The sequence below is a fragment of the Pteropus vampyrus genome, unplaced genomic scaffold (assembly GCF_000151845.1).
Source record: "Pteropus vampyrus isolate Shadow unplaced genomic scaffold, Pvam_2.0 Scaffold99, whole genome shotgun sequence".
Taxonomy (NCBI): Eukaryota; Metazoa; Chordata; class Mammalia; order Chiroptera; family Pteropodidae; genus Pteropus; species Pteropus vampyrus.
The window spans coordinates 3,379,163-3,401,788 of NW_011888880.1; the positions used below are offsets into that span (position 1 = coordinate 3,379,163).

Below are 22,626 nucleotides of genomic sequence, written 5' to 3' on the forward strand. Positions count from 1 at the left end.
TTATGATAATTTGTTATGGCAGACCTAAGCAAACAAATACACTGGATGAAGGGTTTATGAAAATATTTTGTACTGTTCTTGTAACTTTAAGGTCAAATTATAACGAAATTAAAATTTAAAATAAAATCCAATAATATCTTCAGGTTGGCATGGAAAGCCACAGATAATCTGGTACCTGCCTCTTACAACTCTTGAAATTATTTTACTCTGTCTCAGATCATCCACAGTATAATATACTTTAAAATGCCACTTTCATGGCACTTACAGAGATAAATTTTAGCCACCGGGGAAATTTACCATCATGAAATCTGACCTGAGAATTCTGAAGAGTACTTTTATGCCATCTTTTTAAGAGAGCTGGGGTCATAGAAAAGAATTTGGCCTATGGTAAAATTACTTATCGGAATAATAAAATAATTTTAAATATGCTTTATTAGAACTTACCAACTGTTTCTCACTCACGGGGGATGTAGGTGGGGGAGCAGTTTCTCCAGAAGTGGGACGCCAGGTCAAGAGCCTTTAAAAACACCAAAATCACACCAATCACTGACAGTGTAAAACACGTCACATCCATCCAACAGGTTTTGAAAGGGGCACAAAAACATCACATGAATATACCAAAAACAACATATTCCTTCTTTGACTACTGCTAAGAGCAATTTGCTAAAAAACAAAAAAAATCTAGTAAAAAGTATACAACATGTACTTCCAGAAAGTAATAGCATTTAATATATTTAAAAGAGTACTCTGGTCATAAGTTTTATAGTAAAAAGCACTTCTGAAAAGTTTCAGTAACTTTAAACTCGCTTTTAAGTATTAAGGGTCATTAAATATTTTCCAAAGGGAGACTGAAAAAAAGTTTGAGACATTTCAAAAAATTCATAGAACCCTTTAGATTCTATTTTCTTTAATGTTTAAAAATAAACGAAATAAAACTTGGCCCAAAAGGGGACACTAACTTGACACCCATTAAGTAGTTACTTGAGACAGAAAGATGATTAAGGCCTAAGTTATTGATTCTGAGAAGCAGCAGCTCCTGGGGAATGGAGCAGATGGATAGTAAATACATTTCAGTTCAATATGGAAAGAACTCTGGCACAGATATATGCTACTAAGAGATGGTTATCAGATGATCTCTAAAATCATGTACCTTATCCTGAGTATATACATTCAATGAATTAAAACAGAAGCAGTTCTAAAAAATGTTCAGTCTGACTGATGTTTATAAAGACTTCGTAGGGATAATAACTAGTCAGAAAATCACTCTGTAGGGGCCACAGATAAACTGACAAAGATGGATCATTTGTCACTTACACCAATTCAACAAAATGTGTACCAAAAAATAAAAAAAATATGTCAAATAGGCCGAGGGGATTATTGTGTGTCCTTTTAGTGTAGTCCGACCTTGAGATGTGTTCCTTTTGACTTCCTATTTCCTATTGATTAGGATATTTACAAGGGAATCATACCAATACAAACATATTTAACTCATGTCAAGAAAAAGTTTATGACACTTAAAAATGTGGACTGATAGTTTTCATATACAGTTTTATGCCAGTACATTTAGGTAAGATTTAAAACATCTTATTAAGGTAGATTTAAATATCGTGGATCCAAGGTAAAACTGTGCAGGTCGGAGGGCCCAAAGTGGAACGGAGAAGTAAATTCAAGTCTGCCCTATAAACATCCCGGGTGTCATTCAGCCACACTGTGTGTCAGCTTCCCCATCGATAAGCACTCTTTCACTACAATTCAATTCCAATCACCTCTTGGAAAAAGATGACAATTAACTGTTAAATATATTTGCAAGTAAAATATCCTTAGATTCTATCTACAGAAACTGAAATATTTGTTTCGATTCTTTTTTTTTTTTCAATTCAAAACTACTGCTTGGTTTAGTCTGGACGAACAAAACCTTATAAAAGTAAATCATTTCACTTTCGCTCCAATTTTGGATGATCACATTGAAGAATTTGGTTTATAAAGAATTTAATTTATGTATTTGTTATGGCTTACAGGAGTTTGATTTATAATAAATATGAATTCACGGAATACTGAGATATTTTTTAAAAGATTTATGATAAATCACTGGTTCCTATCTAACTTTTTAATACATAAAGTTGCATAAAATCTTACGCGTGTGGGATTGTAGTTTTGAAGATATCCAGGGTGCAGTTACAAGTTTTATCCCAGATTTCTAGGGTAAATTTTTCACCATTCAGAATCACAACATTCTCTAAGCAGTTTGTACCAGATCGTGCTAACTGCTCATTGTCTAGAAAAGAAAAGAGCAATTCATTTACACATTACCAGGGTCACATGTAATACTTTGTGTCACTTATCTGGGACAGACCTACCTTGCTGCACACACCAGTAAAGCTGAGCAAAAATATCATCCAAAAGTACATCACTGAGTACTTCTAAATACTGGGTGAACACATCGCAGATCGCATAAAGTGCATGATTACAAGTCGTCGTCATCCATTCGGCTTTCTAGAGGAAAAAAGCCATTAAATGAAGGTCAGAACATGCACCAACTACTAGAATTAAGATATGTAAAATGTGAGCCTGTCCCCATTCCCTTGAGACCGCTTACTTCCTTCTGGCCTATTACATTCACCTCAAGTTAATATCTGTTATCTACTTTTCTCTACTATCCCATAATCACCGACGTATAAAACAATTTAACTATTTTTTGCAAGGTTTTGACTGTAAAAAAACTATCACTGCATTATTTTACCATTAGTGTTATGACTTTTCAAATAATACTCATGAATAATAACAGCTGGCTCTGCTCTTTTCATGTCTTTTACGACCAAACGTGAAAAAGAAATAAAGGGGTGAAAGGATATGAATTTATCCAAGTAGGGTTAGCATGACTTTAAACTTAAACTGACTTTCATCAGTTCTTGAAAATACCACATGATGCAAAAAGTGCCAAAGTAAGTGTAAGTAATTTATTTTTCCCAAATGCATAAAGGACTAATTTGGACTGATAGTTTTCATATGCAGGTTTGTGCCAGTGCATACTTAATAAGATGCTTTAAATACGAGTCTACCTGTAGATTTAAAAATCAGAGCTCTAAAGTAAAACTCTGGGTGGGTTGGAGAGCCCCCAAGGCTCGCATTTAATACAACTATGTGGGACAAAATGAGAAAACTTGAAGCTCTCTCCCCACACTTACCGAAATGCATACTGTAACAGGTTTGTAGTAAAAGACAATGCAATTTTAAAAACCAACTTATTACTGGGTATTCTTTATCCAACTCAGAACAAGAAGTCATTATAAATACTAAAGAAAGCCATTGGTGTTTACAGTTGTGACAATGTTAAAGTGAGGAAACGAAACTGAAGTTCAACAGAAACGATGAAAACCAGAAAACGATTTGTTAACTTGGTTCTGCCTCCGAACAGTATTCTTGTTTATAAAGACGACACATTGTGATGCCTTAAGGGAAATTTTTCTAGGAATTTTTTCTGTTCAATGTATCTAGTCTGAAATACTGTAATATATTAAAGAAAATATTAAGAATCTCTTGACTATAGTAAATGAAAATTCTGTGTTCTCTTACCTCTGTCTGCTGTTCTGGCAATTTCATGTTGTCAAAGATTCTGAAAACAATTCTAAATAAATCCTGCCACCAGTGTTTTTCGTAAGTGTGGCCATAAGTTTTCATTATTTCAAACATGACTGTTAAACCCCTAAGGTGATAGAACACAATTAGGAAAGCTAAAATACAAAAAAGCAATTCGCATCAGAATCCCCCTCCTAATTTTTATAGTTCACGAAATTGCAGAAAACAAAGTTTAAAAATGGTTTTAAACTAACACATGATACTGACTTTAAAATTTTTAAGTTGTTCTACAGCTTTAGGATGTGTCATTTTGGAAAAAAACTTCAAAAGCCTTATCCTTAAAATTTTTTTATTTTACTTTTCCTCCACTCCCACGCCATCATCATTTAAAAATTATAAATGAAATTACAGATTGAGAAAGATCATCATTTTAGTGAATATTAATTTTGTGGCACCATGGCCAAGGAAGAAAGTGAATCAATAACAATCTAAGAATAAAAATTAGAGTTTAGAAAATCTTTTTCAAAGAGCTACAGGAATTTTTAACTAACAATATAATTGTTTATATAATATCCTCGAACAAAAGGATTTGTCCAACTAATCCATGAAGACATTGATGTGGGCAAGGGTCTGTGTTTTTCCTGCGATGCTGGTCACCTAGGAGGCACACGACAAGCATGTGATCAATGAATAAAATGCTGAGTATCTCATTCACTATCTCTGAATAAGTGCTAGCTAAAACTAAAACTCAAAGCTGCCTTTGATTCCTTATTACCTTTCTCGAAATAATAACTTCATGTAAACATTAAAAAACTTGATCTCTTCTCTACATATTACTTTCTTCTAGCAAAATATAAGTATCCTTCAATTTAGAAAAAGTTTGTATTTCTAAATGTCTGATGGGAATCCAGAACAAAATCTTCTTTGAAAGGCTCCATAAGGCCTGGGACTTGGCCTCATTTGCTGGTAAGCTACCCTGAGGCCTAGTACAGCCTCGAAACAAATATTTGTTAAATGAATGTGTAAAGGTAGTTCAGCCCTGTGGCAAGTTCACAAGTTTGTTTGCTCCATAATATAACCAATGTGTAAAATGAGCAGAAGTAAAGAAACTAGTAAGGAAATGCCTGTGAAAGAAATATTCTGTCTTCCCCAAAAGAACCTTGTCAGAGTTTGCTGTTTTCCCCTGCAGTAGAACAAGGCACCCTCCTCTCTCTATCTCCTGAGCTCGAAATCCATTTTGCCTCACTCCAAGTAACCAAATGCTAATTCCCATGGCCGGGGATAAGGGGATGTGCGATCCTGTTTCTTTTAGGCCCTCAAAGCAAACGCTGATCAATAAAGGTTTCCAAGGATTATTACTGAAGAAGTCTTTCTTAAAGCAGTATTTAAGTTGATGGTATAGGGAAAAAAATATTTGGGACTCCAGGTTATTTATTTATTTAGCATTGTAAGGAAATCGAATGAGAATGCATGTGAAAGTATTCTGTAATTAGTGTGTTATAAAAATCATAGTGCTACATTTTTAAATGTAATCTAAATAAAAGATAGCCCTTACAAACCCTGGGATGAGGTAAGAAAATGAAATCCATCACTAAACAGCTTACTCATATTTTCCCTCTCCTTTACTAACTAGAACATACATTTTTTTCTTCTCTTCAGGAACTTGAATCCATCCATAATCTGAATATAAGGTATGATGAGAAGCAAGGTAGCAAGGTCCCAGACAAGGACAGGCTAAAGAGGCTAAAAGAGCAGGTAGGTCCCTCGTCAAGCAGATTTCTACAAGTAAACAGGGTCAGGGAAGGGGTGCTGAGTTTACATAACTTGTCAGTCACTACGTGTCAGTTGCTTCACTGAGGTGGCTGGACATTTGAAAGGTGTAAATCTAGATAATTTAGATTTACATGAATTGGGGGCTATCTTGAATTTTATCAAGTTCTAACAGGTCTATTGACAAATAACCCTCGATGCCTAGATACAAAATAAGACGTGTAATGTTCTTGGGATTGCTAAATTCTACGACAAATTCCCAAGGTCTGAGTGCTACTTTGGAAGATTTATCTATTGCATAAAACTTTATGTTATAACAAATACTACTACGAAAACGAAAAATGTCTTAGGAAATAAATCAAACGTAATCTTGGATGGAGGTGGGTGTGGTTCTGGCATAAGGGGAAGAAGGAGAGATTCATTCTTTCATTATATTTCTATCACCGATTTGTTACAAGTCTGTACCGCCTTTCTGATTTAAAAAAAATCCAAATGTCCAAATGACTGATTCTCCCTAAAAAGAAGACAGGATAATTAAAAGAGAGATTTTAACATAAAACTGAACTCATAATGCCCTTAAGCCCTTGTTGACAGATATTTGGATACACAAGCTGGCTATTTCACTTTAGCAGTCAAAAATAGAGAGGGAAAAAAATTATCCTATGGGAATGATATGAGTGAGCTATAATGTAAGGAGTACATACTGAGTGCCTGTCTGGTTATATTATAACCATAACAGTTTCTTTAGAAATAGACCATATGTTCATGTAGATCTTTTATTGAGAATAAACTTTGGAAAGACTAATTCTTTTTGAACAGACCTGTATTATTCAAAATATGTTACTGACCAGTCTTCAGAGAAATGATTCTTTACCTAAAATTCATCAGGGATGTACATTTGGAAATTCTTCTATTATTCTTCAAGAAATAAAATAAATTTTGCCACTAACTTCTATTTCTGATTGGAAACAAATGTATGAAAAGACAGAATGGTAATGCATTTCCATTTTTATCACTGTTCTATTTTAACGTATTTTAAAATCTGCCTATCTAATAATTGCTATATTTGATAAAACACACTTTAACAATCAAACTTGTGTTCACATAAGAAAAGTTAATTTGATTATAGTCATGTAGTAAAATAAGCCTTACAAAATTTTAATTACAAATACTGATTGTTACCTGGTTCTTACATCTAATTTGCATCTATTGATGACACACGACAACTCAAAGAGGATCGGGAACCACCCTCTGACCCACACTCTGTCTTCAGGCGCCACGTTCATGTCATCGCTCGTGTACTCCTTGAATGCCTTCAAGAAGAAAGGTAGCTTTATTAAAGGCGAAAAATAATACCTATACATTAAGCATATTATTTCTCCAAAACTTTAAAAGATGCTTTATGAATCAAAAGTGAACAACTTGATAAACCACAATTTATAAAAAGATGAGATTATAACTGCCTATGAAGAGCACTGGACTTGAATCCAAAAGCTGAGTTCAGCTTCAACTCTGTTACCAGTTTTCTGCATTATTAACCAGATTAAATCAGGTATTCGTTTTTATCGTTTAAACGGTTATGACACCATGCAGCCACACTAACTGCACTGAGGAGGTGGAAAGGTCAGATGAGTTAGTGTATGTGTATGTAAAAAGTACAAAGCACCCCACAGCCCCATGTCAGTATATAGTAAAAATCTTATTACCAAATCTATAGTGCATCACTTCTCCTTATGATAGTTACAAAGACAGATTCAGATATGCAAGTTAAAGTTGGCAGCCAGGTTGCCAATTCAACCTTTTACTTTAGTGCTTAAGCCCACACTCATCCAAGACAGTCAACTTCAGTAATGGAGAGCATGAAAGGCAAAACATAGTAGAGAGTAAAGGCTAAAAACACAGGCTTGAGTTCAACCTTAGGTCTCCTTTACTAGCCCTGCAATCACAGATGTTATTTCTAAACTTCTTTGTGCCTCATATTCCTCATCATACTGTATGGGGCTATAATACTATCTAGCCCATAAAGTGGTTACACAGATTGAATAAGTTAATACATGTGAAACACTCAGAAAAATACCTGATACCTTCAGTAAACTTTAGCTATCATTACTTCCCAATATAACTCAGAATCAAGCTCAGATAACTTTTGTGTTTACTGAAATAAATATTCAGTAAAATTTCGTTTACTAAATGACACTATACCTGAGGTCTCTCAGACACGTATTTTGCACAATGGCGAATAAGCCGAATTGCTTCCATACTTGTGTCTGGGAAAGCTGCATTGCATGCAAATTCAGACAAACACTTCACCGCATCCTGGAAAGAATCGATAGTCGCTGGGAAGTGTTTTTCAAACACCAGGGCTAAAAGAGAGAAAGAGATATCAAGATAATTATAAATTTTCATTTTTTTTAATTGTACCAAAAAAAATACATCAATCTCTAGATGTAATGTATACTTCTTAAAAGGTTAAGGGTTTCGATGTCTGACAGATATAGATATGGGTTCAAGTCTGCCGTGACCATTTATCTGACTACCTTGAGCAGAGACAGGGAAATAGGTCTGCAATTTATTTATGTTGTAAATCCAGCACCAAATACAGTTACTGGTACACGGTAGGTACTGAATCACCAGTTGTTGAGTGAATATACAAAATTACATTTACTCTCTGTATCTTAGTTTCTTAATCTATAAAATAAGGATAACAATACCCACAGGATAGTTGTAAGCACTAAATAAGATCACGTAAGTTAAGAAGCATTTAGCACGATGCTTAATTCAAGCAAGTACTCAATAAATAACTATGAAGATATCACTATTCTTGACATTGAAGATGGTAACCATGCTTGCCTTCCAGATAGGCCAAACTTAGACCTTTAATATTTCATTCTCCCTTAAAGTCAAGGGAGGCTGTGAAGCGCAGCTGTCAAAAACAAAGCCTTTTCCTTAAGACTCCCTTGCTCGGAATCACAATTCTGTCACTCACCAGTTCCGTGCCCTTAGGCAAATTAACCTCAGTGGGCCCAGTTTCCTAATCTACAGGAAAAAGGGGGAGGGATACTAAAGATACTTATCTCACAGAGTTGTTGTGAAGACTGAAGAAAATACATGCAAAGTGCTTACAGTGCTTGCCATATAGTAAACATTCAATATATGTTAACTATAATAATAATGTCATTGTTTACTCTGCTTCTGTAGGCAAAACTTGGTAAACTTAAAAACCATAATAGGCCCATAACCTTATACTTGAATTATCTTCTGAACACATTAAAATTCTGTTTAACTTAAACACAACTAAAAGAATACTCACTGACAATGTTCCCTGTTGTTTGGAATGCAAGTTCCACTATGCTTTCATCTTGATCAGATGCAGCTAGATGAAACACAGAGAAAATGTTTTTCCATCCAGACCGAATGTTAGCAGCTTGAGAATTCACCATCTGTGCTATGCACCGTACAACCATATCTCGAATTGTTGGAGACCTAAAATAATATAATTTCTTAGATACACATACAGTATAAAAACTCATCGGTTTTCTTTCCCTTCTGTTTCCCCCCTGCTGTGGAAACTAATACGGTATTTTTCTGATATTAAGCAATACAACAAATATAATACCTGTTCCGTTTCATTATATGTTCAAAAGGTCTTAAGAAATCCTTCTGGAATCTGAAATTAGCAAGCTCCCCTTTCTCTAAGAACTTCATTGACAACTGCCTCAAGGAGTCTACTGCAAAAATAGCCACATCTTCATTAGGGTTACAGCCAACCTGCATCGGCAACAAATACAGAGTGCTAATGTCAGCAGTGAAAAGCTTTAATTCTCTATTTTTGTTTTAGAAAAAGTATATCATTAACAGCATAGATAAATAAACCCTAAGATTCTCCATAAAGGCACTAGGTGCTAACAATATTTTTCAACAAGAAAAACATTATATTAGCTAAATTCTTAAAACTGAGAACTGAAGAAAACAGGGCTCAAAAGGTTTTCTAAATTTAATTAGTTACAAAATGTAGTTTAAAAACTGCTTGGAAAGAAAAACAGACCCAATTAGATTATGATAAGGAAATTTTAAACAATGAAAAATAATACAAATGCAAGCAAATCCTGTAATTATTCAAATACCTTATTAAAATGATCTCCAATAACTTCCCAAATTCGAGACCACTGCAATCTTATTCTTCCCATGTTGTAATATGATATTTCTACTATTTTTTGTAGACTAAACATTCTTGGATGTGTAGTGGAAAGTAATTCATCCATAGACACAGCACAGAGCCAACGGACAAAATCCACTATAATATAAATAGATTTATAATTTTTTAGCTTAACTCTCAAGTCTTTCAGCCAAAAAATGCCAGCTTGTAAGTGGAATAAATGTACATACTTACCAATAGCATTTCCATCTAGCCTTGTGGACCCTGTAAATATTCTAAAGAAAAAAATATAATTCAAAAACATATAGTCTCACACTTCTGTTACACCAATTCAAATGCAGTAGCCTGAGGTACTAGCTACTTTTATCTGTTTTAAGGAAACAAAAAAATCAAGTAGTCACATGAGTATTTCTTATTATACAGTTTAGTAACAAGTATAGTTTGGATGCTCCTCACTCCTTCCTTTGCATTCAATAATATCTTCAAGTAATACTGGTTGTATAGTTTTTATTAATTTTATTAATAATTTTATAAACACTAGATAGGTATCTTGAGACTAAGAACAAGAAAAATATTAATTTGTAAAATAATTGGCACACTATAGATTTTTCAATTTTTTCCTGATTACTAATATTAGCATGTTTTTAAAATGAAAAATTCTACTTCATTTTACAAGTATTGTACGTTTGATTAGAAAACTCATTTATATTAAGTTACAAGCAATTTAATAGAACTTTGCAAACAGTCTTGAACAGCTTAACCAAGAAGTGGTTAAAAGACTTTTCTCAGGGCATTCAAATGTTTGAAGTTAAGCTATGCTGGGCAAAGCTGGCCAGCTCTTTTTCTGTGTTTTAGAGTTTTTTAAGACTTCAGTGTAGACCCATTTGTCCTCTTTTTTAAAGTCTGCATTTTTACTCATGTTCTGTGTTTGTAACCATGGGTTTGAATGTGACTTCCAGGATGAACCGGATATTCTTCAATTTTAAATAAACACCGTAAGATTTGAATGATAAAAAGGAAATCTTAAAGGCGGAAGCAGGTCGAACATTAAATTTAGAAATAAAAGTAACCATAGTTAACAGTAATAGCTACCAACAATCACAAGGTGTGTTACTGTCTAAGTGCCTCATGTATATCAACTCATAATAATTACGAATACTCTGTGAAGTAGGCACTATTATATGTCCAATTTTATAAGCATGAAAAGTAAGGCACAAAGATATTTAATAATTTCCTCAATGTCACAGAACTAGTAAGTGCTGGAGTCGAGATGCAAACCAGAGGGGCAGATTCCCGAGTCCACCCTCCTAGCTACTATGCTACACTGCCTCACACTTAGCTGAGCAAAACATAATTAAACATTCATAATATCTAATTTTTTCCTGCTACCACAATCTAAATGTTCTGAGTATATCATAATGTTTTAACCTTAGTGCCCCTGACTGTATGTCTATGTGTTCTGGCAATGAATAATAAAAGTGAGACTGGAAAAACAGCTTTAAAAACTAATAACATGACAATTCAGAATTTCAGCTACTAAAGGAATATCTTGAGATTTCCTATATTGCTCTTGTCAGTTGATCAAAACAACAATTCAAAGATCTGGCTGAAGACACAATCTGGGGGAGAAATAAGAGTAATAACACCACATTTAATCCAGTGGTTAGACTGGATCCAGAAATTAAAATATACAAAGCCATTGTATAAAACTCTTACATAAACAAAAATGAAAATTGCTAGACTAGGCATTATGTCATTAGCCAATTTCTCAAACTAGAGGTATTCTTATGGAAAACAATGGCTATATAAAAAAAAGAAAACCAAAAAATACAGTGAAAACTAAAAAGTATAGGATAAACAAGAAAAAAATTTTTAACTGAGAAGGAAGCAAATGGCAAAGAGTTGAAGGGCTAAAGAACAGAACAGAGATGGAGACTGTATGCGACTGCAGGGGAAATAAGCAACAAATTCTCTGAAAGCAGTGAAATGAGATAGAACACAGGACAGAGAAGTAGTAGCAGCAATCAGACAGGTTCTGTAGACCCAGGCAATGGTGGAAGGTAGCGGGAGCACGCAACCTGGAAAAGGGCATTCAACTTGCTACTCACTTTGGTAGCCTCTGAGGGTCACTATATTTCTAGTAATGCTCCACTAAAGAGATAAGCCATATGGTAGAGCACAACGTTCTGTGGAAGCATGTAAAATTAAGCCCTGATATACTAAGACAGGAGACAGAGCTACGTTTCACAAAATCAGTCTATGAAATGGATTCTATATTCCCTGTATGAAAAGCAAAGAACAGAAGCATAAGAATCTTGTGTGTTATTAAGACATGTCCTGAAAAGCATGAGTAGGAAAAACATTTTTGATAGATTATTGCTTCATCCACATTATGACAGTGATGCAGAAATGAAAAAAAAAATAAAAAAGTTGACAAAACTTGCAGATTCTGGATCAGACTTTAACCTGTAAACAACACATAGGCAAACTAAATTACTGTATATGAAAGTTTTCAGAATGAAAATATCACAGGTAACATTTATTTCGTAGACCTAAGTGAAAGATATTTAAGAGCAAATGCAATGGGCGATGAGCTATATGTGTTTTTTGCAAGATGACAGGACATTCCAAAGTGTGAGATGGGCTAGTTTGATAAAGCTAGATCTGATGTGTTTAAAAAATAATAATAAAAACAAAAAATATGGTGGTAAATAACTGATAAACTTTTAGAGGTAAATCATTCCTGGACAAACTATCCCTGTTTAGTAAAACTTAAAAAACTGGTCTAGTTTGGCAGTGCCTAGCAAACTGCACCCTAGCAAGCCCTAGAGGTATTCCAGATTCAAGTGCCCAATACTCTCCTAAATTCTAATGGAACAAGATCTCTAATACAAAAATGGAAGTAATTATAAAATTTTATCATCTTAAAGCTTTTAATGGAATCACATATTTTTCAGTTAAGAAACAGAAACTATAAACAATTAAGCAAAAAATTATTTTTATTTTTCATGTTTATCTACTTGTCATAATAGATTTTTCAGAGCAATAGGCCGAAGGACAGGAAAATGACATTTCCTGCTGAACAAGCACAGAGCTTTACAGGATGATGGCTGACAATATTCTTACCACTGTCTTGAAAACCAGGGTAATCTCACTGAGTTAGCTTATAGACTAGAGTCAGAATATTACATATGAAAATAAACTCGGATATTCAGAAAGAAATTCACAAGAAATTTAATGAAAAAGTAAAATGCACTACACAAAGATATAATCGTATAATAACTCAAAGATGTAACTTTTAACGTTTTCACTAAGAGCTAAAATTTAAATAAATTCAATCAGATATTGAATTTATGTTTGTAGAAGCCTTTGATGGTGATGAGTTTGAGACAACAAAGTACTAACAGAACTTGTGCCAAGACTCCTCTGAAATAGCATAAATTCTTAAAACAGAGAGGCATATTATTTGTTCAAATGAGTGATGTGTCTACGTGTAACTAACAGTGGATAGTTGGATAAATTAGAACTGGGTATGGTCATGAAAGTATATTATGGAAACAAAAATAGTATGTAAAATGTTGACTCCTGCCTGAATAGGTTATCGTAATGACAGTAAAAACGATTTTCTGGAAGGCAAGAAAATCACCTGGAAGGAGGACAGACACTGCACTGCTCCGGAGCTGTGCATGAGGGCGAGAAGGGTGGAGCAGTTACGAGTGCTCACTCAGAGACAGGCTGCTGGAGTGTGCATCCTGGCTCCACCCCTCAAAATCCTCTGTGAATGAAACTGTTATTGAAAAAAACAAACCAGGTTACCCTGGTTGTGGGGATGAGAAAGTTATTTAAGTTCCCCGTGTTTCAGTTTCCTTATTTTTAAGTTGAGGACAAAAATATTATTCATCTCATAAAGTTACTCAAAGGATTAAGTGAAATAACATATGTAAAGCACTTTGAAAAGTATCAAGCATGTGATAAGCTTTTGGGTTACAAAGTAGGTATAAGACCATACACAATCTTTCTTCGACCTTTACAAAAAAAAAAAAAAAAGGCAAATGACCTCTTTCCTCTAACAAAAAGGACAGCAAGTGGACATTAAGAATTCAAGGAGAAAGTTCCAGGGAGTACGTCCAAGGTGGGTCAGTAGCCTGCAAGACTCTAGTTCTGTCTGTACTTAGAGCAAAGAGTTTTATCTAAAGCAAAGTAAAATGGATCAGCACATGTCTCCGAGCACCAAGAAAAGAATATAGTACATGTTATATTTTTTTAAAGTGTCCATCAGAAGTGGTTAGAAAAAATTCAGAGTTGTAAAATCTTAAGTTTCAATTTTGGGGGCAGTCATCTAGAAAAAGCAAATCTTCGAAAGAATGCTAGATATTATTCTACATACTGGGAATTTTTAACATCTGAAACTAAATATTCCATAGTAAAATAAACCAAAGTATGGGTTTCCTTTTAAAAACAAACTAAAAACAAAGAATACCTGACAATGTTTATACTATACAAATTCCTTCCCACAGAAGCTTATAATAAGAGTTGCCAGCTAATCCCTTCATTTTACCCATAATGCTGCAGTCCTACATCACAGACCAGAAAGACAAATTACTCTCTCTTTTCAAATAGGGATAACAAGGGGAATGTTTTCTATAAAGGAAATAAAACGTCTGTGTTCTTTTCATCATTAGGGAAATGCCCAATTTCCCTAATGACCAATATCTATTGTAATCTACATTTTCATACTGTTTATCTCCTTCCTATATTCTACGATCTAAAAAGCAAAATTATAGGTGTTTCATCTAAATCATGGCATATCACTGGTATAGTCATATTACTCAAGGAAAGTTAAGTAATCATGGTATAGTCATATTACTTAAGGAAAGTTATTTTGGCGATAATTTTTTTCTGTTTACTGCTAAGCAAAATATATCTAAATGCTGCAGAAGTAAAACAGTATTCACCTGAAAAAGGAATAAAAGGAACAGCTTACCTATCCACGGCAACGACGACACTCTGAGAGCTGGTCTCGCCAATGGACTCCTGGATGCTCGCTATCTGCTTCCAGTCCACGTTTCCTCCAACTACCACACATAAAAGAGAGTCATCTACGTTTGAAAATAATTCAGTGGAGGAATATACTTACAGTTCTAGAACATATTTCTGAAATTAGTTATTTTCCTAATGAAAGAAAGAATGCTTTGGGCGAACAACTCTTGGCATCAGTGACCTTTTTCAAGGCCAAATGTGCTTGATGAGCTATACTAATTGGTATACACACATGATTATAAAAACACAAACATTTGCAAAGATTACATGAATTAGAGTCACTGAGAATTTAGATCACAAAATTAATGACATTAGGCAGAATTACTCTTAATGTTTAAAAAACAGCACTAACATGGGTTGCAATGATACTTTCTCAGGATGATCCCGGACTCTATATAATTAGGTCTCCCCTGTCATTCAATCGCCAGTCTCTTGTTTACAAATGCTTACTGGAAATTCTAACTATGTTCTAACATCTTCTTTTTCAAAAGAATCATTTCTTTTCCCCTAAATAACTAGTTCCACATCTGGACAGCAGAACAATTTCTCCAAGTTTTCAAACTCTTAAACTTACAATTGTCTTTGAGATCTTTCCCCTCTCCCCCTAGTCACTACATCTTTCCTTTGACTTGTTTTCACATCATTCATTCACATTCATTCCTACTCAATTTAGACCCTTATAATTTCAGGCCTAGATTACAGCAAGTTCCTGTTTTCCCTGCTGCTAATTTCCCCCGCTGCTAATTTCCCCCCTCTTCAATCTCTCCTTTATTCTCCTGCCAGATTAATTTTCCTAAATCATCAGCTTCATTCTGCTTACCATTATTTTCAGGATAAAGTATAAACTTTTCAGCATTTAAGGCAGTTTCCTTCAACATTCTAACCAATATGTGTTTCTAGTCAAGCCGTCCAACTATCTAAAACTTATTTATCAAGACCCAATTTGAGTTCTCAATGAAAGATTCCTCTCCATTGTTCTCACCTTTCCTCTGAACTAAGCATTTACTTAAATAAGTACTACTCAAATCATAATTTCTTTCATACAGTTTCATATAAGTTAGGTGTGTTAATGTTGCCTTCACAGCCAAATAAAAAGTTTCCTAAGGTTAGGAACAAAGTCATACACATTTTTTGTATTTCCCTATACTTCACTCAATATTGAGTCCAAAGCAGATGCTCAACAAATACTTCTTGACTTGACTGGCCAGACACAATGCTTTATGAAGGCAAACATAATGGATGATGTTATTTAAACCAGCTGGACTCAAATTCTATTCCGAGAAATGAATATGAAAAAGATGTGCCCTGTCCTCATGGAGAGGCTTACAACCGACTTTAACACAATGTAATGATTACTTCATGGCCGAAATTATAATTACATATAATACAAGTTTTGCTAAACAGAACTAATTTTGATCGGATAAGGGAGAATGGAGTGTTAGCTCACTTAAAAGCTTCAAATATGATGAAATACTAATTCAAGTTGGACCCAGAAGGATGACCATGTGAGAAGGCAGAAGAAAAAGCAATCCAGGTAGAAAGAGCAGCATATATTAAGTAATGGAAGTGGATGCCAAGCTTTAACACACTTACTACAGTGTAGCATAACAAAAAATTTGGCAAAGGACAAGGACAAAGGAAGAAAACAAGTAGTAAATGAAGCTGGAAAGAGACTAGAAATAGAATGTGAAGAGCCATCTGTATGAGCCACTGTGAAAAACCGTGATTGTCATACTTAATGTCCTACTTTTGCAAACAGGGAGCCATTAGACTTTTTAGAAAATTGACATGATCCAATTTATTTTCCAAAAAATAATTCTGGCAATATTTGAAGAACAAAGTGAAATAGGAGAAGATACTGGAGCCAGGGAGACAAATTAGGAGTCTATCTATGTAAGTAAACAAGAATGAAAGCCTGATGTGAGTGACAGAGAATGGGGGCCACAGGGAAATGGTGTCGAGCTATACTGAAGTGTACAGCACATTATAGGAATTTAATGAAGAAACATCTATGAGAAAAAATAATGCCCATCACCACAACATTTTCTTTATCAACCAAATGTCTTTCCTGTGGAGCTTTCTATACTTTTTAATTTAAATATAATTTTTACTTGTGAATAAATATATTTAGAGGAACCAAAGATTATGTAAATTGTCTAGCAATCCAAAGAATCTATTCACAAATATGTGAAACCCTTCAAAGATGTGTATGACAGTATACCATGATTGGCTAACAGTTTCAGTTTTACCAAACAGATTACTCAAAATACCTTTGTTCACTGAGAACAAAGATATAGGTGTTATGAAGATTTACATGACCGAGTCACTGAATTTTTAAAACTTACATATTTTAAAAGAATATGTACATAATTTAAACCTAATAATCATGTGCTATGTATTCTTAATAACTAAAAGTTCCTTGTTTTCAAAAATTGAAAGTACAGACTTATATCCTATCAGTCAGAAAGTCAGATAAATATGTACTCAGCACTATGAACTTGGTTACATGGAATGCTTGGTGCACGGATGCTGCTGATAAAGGAGGATATTAATTTATTTTTAAAAAAACAAATGTATAGACTAAACCAGCTTGAATGTCTGTACCACATCCACTTCTAACTCAATTCTGACTACGGTATCCTGCTGAAGATAGCATCTGTTGTCTGAGTAGGTGACAGGGCACAGATGGATCAGGGTGAATGTCTGCTACACTGGGCTAGCTGTTAGCCAATGAGATGGCCTGAAGGGAGGGCTCTGCCCAACAGGGGCCAAGTCAACAGACTGGCTCCCTCTTGGACGTAGATTCAAAAATGAGAGACCTGATCAATCAGGAGTGAGTAGAGAATGGAGCAGGCCAAGAAGAGAGATGACATAGGAGAAAGCCTCGATAAAGCGTAAAAGAGAGGGAAGAGTGTGGCTGGTTGCCTGGGTGCCTTAGAAACCTAAAATTTTTGTTCTATTTCCAGATCCAAAATGTGTATATTTTTCTGTAAACCCCCTTCTCCTGAAGGGAGAAGGCGGATCATCTCATATCTTTGCAACCTAAGTAGCACAACAGCACAGTGATCAAATTAATTTTAATTCACTTTCAAATATACTAGTAAACGTTATCAGCAAGTACCATTATTTCTCATTTGACTAAACTTTTAGAAGATAAAATATTTCACTGGTGTTTTATTTTTAGTGTAACCTACTTCTGTTGCTTGGCAAAACTGAGCCCTGGCAATTTGTACCTATCATTATTTTGGCCTTCTCACACTCCTGAATCTTTAAAACAAAACTTTCAAAAGCTATTGAATCAATCAATGCACATTCATTTCGCTTGCCTGTAAATATTTTTCATCTGTATCTCGTGCTATTTTCTGGAGTAATTACAGTTCTAATGTTCCAAATCAGATTTCCAGGTTGCATAAGTCACCACACATGTGGCTCAGGCAGTTCTAAATCCTGCTGCTCTATCACTAAGTTATTAGGTCTAACACCTGCACCTCTTAGAATCACCACCTCTAAGATACAACTGACGTTCAGAATGCTCTGCTGGCTGACACAGATTACCACTGGGAACTCACTGTCCCAAGTCCAACCTGAAGCCACAACATGGTCCTGGTCTTTACTTCTTGCTCTATGGATCATTTTTCAAAGTTGACATTCTTTTAGATTTTCTAAGAATTTTTACTGCAAGCAACAACAGAGATATATCACTAAGATAAAAAAAGACAGAAAACGTCCAGAAATATAACATTACAACATAAAACCTTAAGAGGTAAATTATTCCTAGATCTCAGGTCAATTCCCTTCTACTGAGTCATGTCTCTAGGCTTCTTGGTGAAAATGGGGTAGGGAAGATGGACAGAGAATAGTCCAGAAGCCATTAATATACTAGACACTGTACTAAGTCCACTTTTATATATATATTCTTATTTAATCCCAACATCTCTATAAGTAGACATTACCATTAGTTTGAAGAAGAGGGAAACTAAAGCTCAGAGAATTAAAGAAAGTTATGAACAGTAAGGAAGAAATACCAAATTCAAACCCAGAAGTACAGTATTCAAAATCAAAGATAGTCGAAATTTTTCTTTTTCCATTTATGACTAAAAATGTATTGTCTTCCATTCTTCTGTATCTGTTTTCTCTAATATTTTCCTTTGTTCTACTGGGTTAAATCTGGAAGTTCCTGGCCAGACTGAGCACATGGGGAACCATGGGAAAGTTTTCATACTGGCAGAAGCGTTTAGCTAGGCCTGCATAGGTCCTTAAAAAAATTTGAATGTGAATGCTTTCTCCAGTTGCTCCAACTAGTTACCATCTTATTATATAAGCCTTCACTCATTTAAGTTACCTTAGTCTTAAAAGAAGATAATTTTAAACTGTATCCTTCTTCTATCCCCAACTATGAGATCAAGACTAAGGTCATTTAATGTTAATACTAGTCAAAGCAAAAAAGACAGTTCTCTACACAGTCCCCTTGCTTTACCTCAAAAAGTCAGCCAAAGGGCATTTTATCATACCCCTCTAAATGTATTTCATTGCGACAATAAAGTTACTTACATTGAGCAAGTTAAAAATAATTTTTGATATCTCAAAATAATTTTAAAAATTCTCACCTAGCCCCAGACCCACAAATTCATCAGGAGCCTGATCTTTTGTTCCTGTAAGAGATCCTTCTCTGCCTCGCACTGTTCCAGAAATGTATCGAGGTTTCACTCCAGTTCCTATGAGTTGTGCAAGCTCCAGCTGACTTATGCACTTCAGAATCTTAATAACGAAAGGGAAGAAAATTAATTCTGTGTTAAAAACGTTCACAAAAATATTTAAATGTATGCAGCCAGGATTTAAACATAGGCTACATTATAAATCACTATAAAAAGCTAAATGTACTCATCCCAAATGTACTAAATTTTCTTCCCAAACACTTAAGTATGTCAGTGATAGAATAGCTAGCATTAGCTCATTTTTTAAACCAAACTGAAAATAAAGCAAGTGCTTATACCTCATGCCATGAATTTCCTAAGTAATTTCCATCTGTGTGAGCCACTGTGATAAGTGTTTTTATTGTGTCAATGTTCTTCTGTTTCATTTCGGTAATACCAGAACTCACTGTAAGTAAGGTAAATCTTGCTAGCGCCTGGACATATGCATCTCTTTCCAGCTATGAAAAAGAGAAAAGTATACTTTATGTGGTTGTAAATACAACAAAGTGATCTAATTCCCTAATGACACTTTTTATAAATTTTTAATTGACATGTCATTAGTTACATACAATACTTCAAACTACAGTTACTTTTATTTTAAGATGAATGAAGCAGAAAAAGAATTTCTGAAATCCAAAGATGATGGTGTCAAATCAAAGTGAGATTTTAGTGATAACAAATGAATTCACATAGAAAAAACATTCACTGAATATATTTCAAATACTATGTGGACTAGATGAAATCTTAATTATAAATATTCTTATTTTTTCTTTATAGCCACGCTATGCTTTTTAAGCCCTAACATTCATAATTAAATGTGAAATGGATTTTTAAAAAGAAAGCCAGCTGTGGTTAAAATTTATTATCAGACAAAGCACATAAATTACTAGGTGAGACTGTCTTCATGAAAATTATGTACTAGATACTTGGTTCTCTTAAAGATAACTTATTCTTAGGCTTAGGTATAGTTATAAAGTTATACATAAAAATATGTAAAATGTGAAAATATACATATGATTTAATAAGTATGACCATGCTACATATTTAAGTAAGACATTCAAGTTAACATAGGAATTCAAAGCCTTGGGAAAAAAATTGCAAACCAAAGTTATTATGATAAATTTTAGACACATCAGTATAGAACTACCACTTTTGCCATAGCTTCTCAAAACCTTTGACATTAAGATTCATTTAAATTCCATCATAAACTTGAAATTAGTTTTTCCTAAGTCAGACATAAAAAAATAATTTAAACTATAGTAATGGCACAAGTAATTTACGTTTTCCAGACTGGCTACAAAGGCAAAATTCTTTGTTACCTGAATGCTGAAAATGCATGCAATTCTGATTGCACATCTTATACCTTCCAGGCAAAGAGAGGCTACTTCAGTATCATCACAATCTTGTAGACCCACACTGAACGCAGCCAGGAAAGGTGTCCAAGCCAACTAGGAAATTTAAAAATTTTAAAAATATCATGGTCTTCAAGTGCTAATTAAAAATTATGATAATACTACATTAATATTTCTCAAAGCTTTCAGACAATAAATGATTTGAGGAAGTCCTGAAAAAAAGCAATGAGTTTCTTGGCTTAGTTATTTGAAAAGCTTTCTTAGACAAAGGGGAAAAACTACATAACGCTGTCTGGAATTAAATAAATGGGAAAGCAAGATTATAAATTCACTAGAAGACCCTAGGCATACTGTAAGCACAGCATTAACAAATTTTTCATATCAATAAAAAATGGGAAGTCAACATTCATAAATGATTAGTTTTACCCAACTTCAGAACTCATCTCTCTGAAAGCTTTGTCCCTTGCAATATCTCAGACTTTTTATTTCCAAGAAAATCCTTTTAGTTATTTCCCACTTCCAACAATTACGTTACTCTCTTTTCTTTAAACCTGCTCCTTAGACATCATTTAATCATTTAGCCTTATCTTTGTTACAGTCAAATATTTTACATTGACATGTCAGTGACATCTCTGGTTCCCAGAAGAACAATACTTTAAAAATATAGTTCAATAAAATACTTCATTACAAATGGTGAAAGCCAACAAACACTAAATTTTACTATAAAAACTAAATGCCTAGTGAAATTATGATGTAAAAAACAACAAAAATAAAGAGCTATCTTTCTACTACAGAAAATCCTAGTATCAAAACACATGTATATCTATTAGCATGTGCACATGTGTGTCTAACTTTGACATGTCTGATGGGAGAGTATATGCTTTTAATAAGTTATCGTGAAGCAGAACTATATAACCATATAGCTATACAGATGAAAAATGTTTATCCCCGTTGCTATGGCGATGACAATTGAAATGTTTAAAAGATCTAAAAAGTTTTTAGCATTATAAAGGAAAAGAGAATTACTCAAAGCTTTGCCTTTAACATCAGAAAGTTCAGAAGTGCATACTCTCTACCAAAGGAGCATAAACCATAGTACCTTTTAGTCTTAGCTTTGCTACTTATTTAGTCTCTCTGAACCTCATATTTCTTCCTCTTTAATTAATACCTGGACTATCACCATAGAGAGATGCTGTGGGCATCATATAAAGTGCAGTACTTTTAAAATACAAAGTACCATATGAAAGAAATAAATCACACATTCTAAGTAAAGAAACAACACATCTATCTGGAAACCTGCATAATATTTTATACAAAAAGTATAAATGGCCCTTAAGCCAGTGAAGAAATGTTTAACTCCATTCATTAGGAATTAAAGATACGATTTTCCAATCAAATTACACCAAATATTCACGAGACAGTGAAATTGCCCACTCACAACTGTATAAACCTTTGCTGAATACAATTTGGCAATATGTAAAAAGATTCTTAATATTTATATCCCTTAATATTATAACACATACTAGGATCTCTTATTCATTCCTTTACCCAGTCAACGCTTATTTATTGAGCACTTACTACAAGCAAGAAATTGTGCTAGATATTGGAAAAAGTGAACAGATGTAGTCCCTAGCTTCATGGAACTTAAAGTTTAGTAAAGAGATATACTAGACACATATATTAATACGTATATTAAAATAAATAAGTGTATAAATACGAATTGTTATAAATACAATGAAGGAAAAGCAGAGCATGTCATGAAAAAGACCTAACTTGGACTTGAGGGGTCAGGGGTCAGAAGGTAACATTTAAAGTGGAAACTGCTCAAAGAGGAAAGGATAATTTTAGACAATGGATACAGCTTGTAAGAATGCTTTGAAGAGAAAATAATTTAGGACATTCTAGAAACTGAAAGAATGCCAGTGTGACTGTAGCATAGTAAGAGAAGAAGAAATCTAGCAACAAAGTTGGAAAGACGGTGAAGCCAGACCACACGAGGTCTACAGTCCCTCTAGGTGTTAGTTTCATCACAGTATCT

General features: G+C 34.1%; 1 protein-coding gene across 3 annotated transcripts in view; it reads right to left on the minus strand.

Annotated features, from left to right (window-relative positions):
- The window catches only part of ARFGEF1 (ADP ribosylation factor guanine nucleotide exchange factor 1), a 72,964-nt gene that overhangs the window by 12,614 nt on the left and 37,724 nt on the right, over positions 1-22,626 (minus strand). For 2 of the 3 annotated variants that reach the window (XR_002781431.1, XM_023533287.1), the window contains exons 19-31: positions 20,556-20,684; positions 19,536-19,694; positions 19,150-19,300; positions 14,487-14,577; positions 9,471-9,777; positions 8,963-9,114; positions 8,657-8,829; positions 7,549-7,709; positions 6,529-6,659; positions 3,574-3,703; positions 2,358-2,493; positions 2,137-2,275; positions 429-517 (exon numbers count right to left, since the gene is read on the minus strand). Coding sequence is in view for 2 of the 3 variants with exons in the window: in XM_023533287.1 (XP_023389055.1) it covers positions 429-517; positions 2,137-2,275; positions 2,358-2,493; positions 3,574-3,703; positions 6,529-6,659; positions 7,549-7,709; positions 8,657-8,829; positions 8,963-9,114; positions 9,471-9,777; positions 14,487-14,577; positions 19,150-19,300; positions 19,536-19,694; positions 20,556-20,684 (1,948 nt within the window). In the remaining variant the exon portion in view is untranslated. The remainder of the gene's footprint in view (positions 1-428; positions 518-2,136; positions 2,276-2,357; positions 2,494-3,573; positions 3,704-6,528; positions 6,660-7,548; positions 7,710-8,656; positions 8,830-8,962; positions 9,115-9,470; positions 9,778-14,486; positions 14,578-19,149; positions 19,301-19,535; positions 19,695-20,555; positions 20,685-22,626) is intronic. The other variant, XM_023533288.1, reaches the window with a different exon arrangement.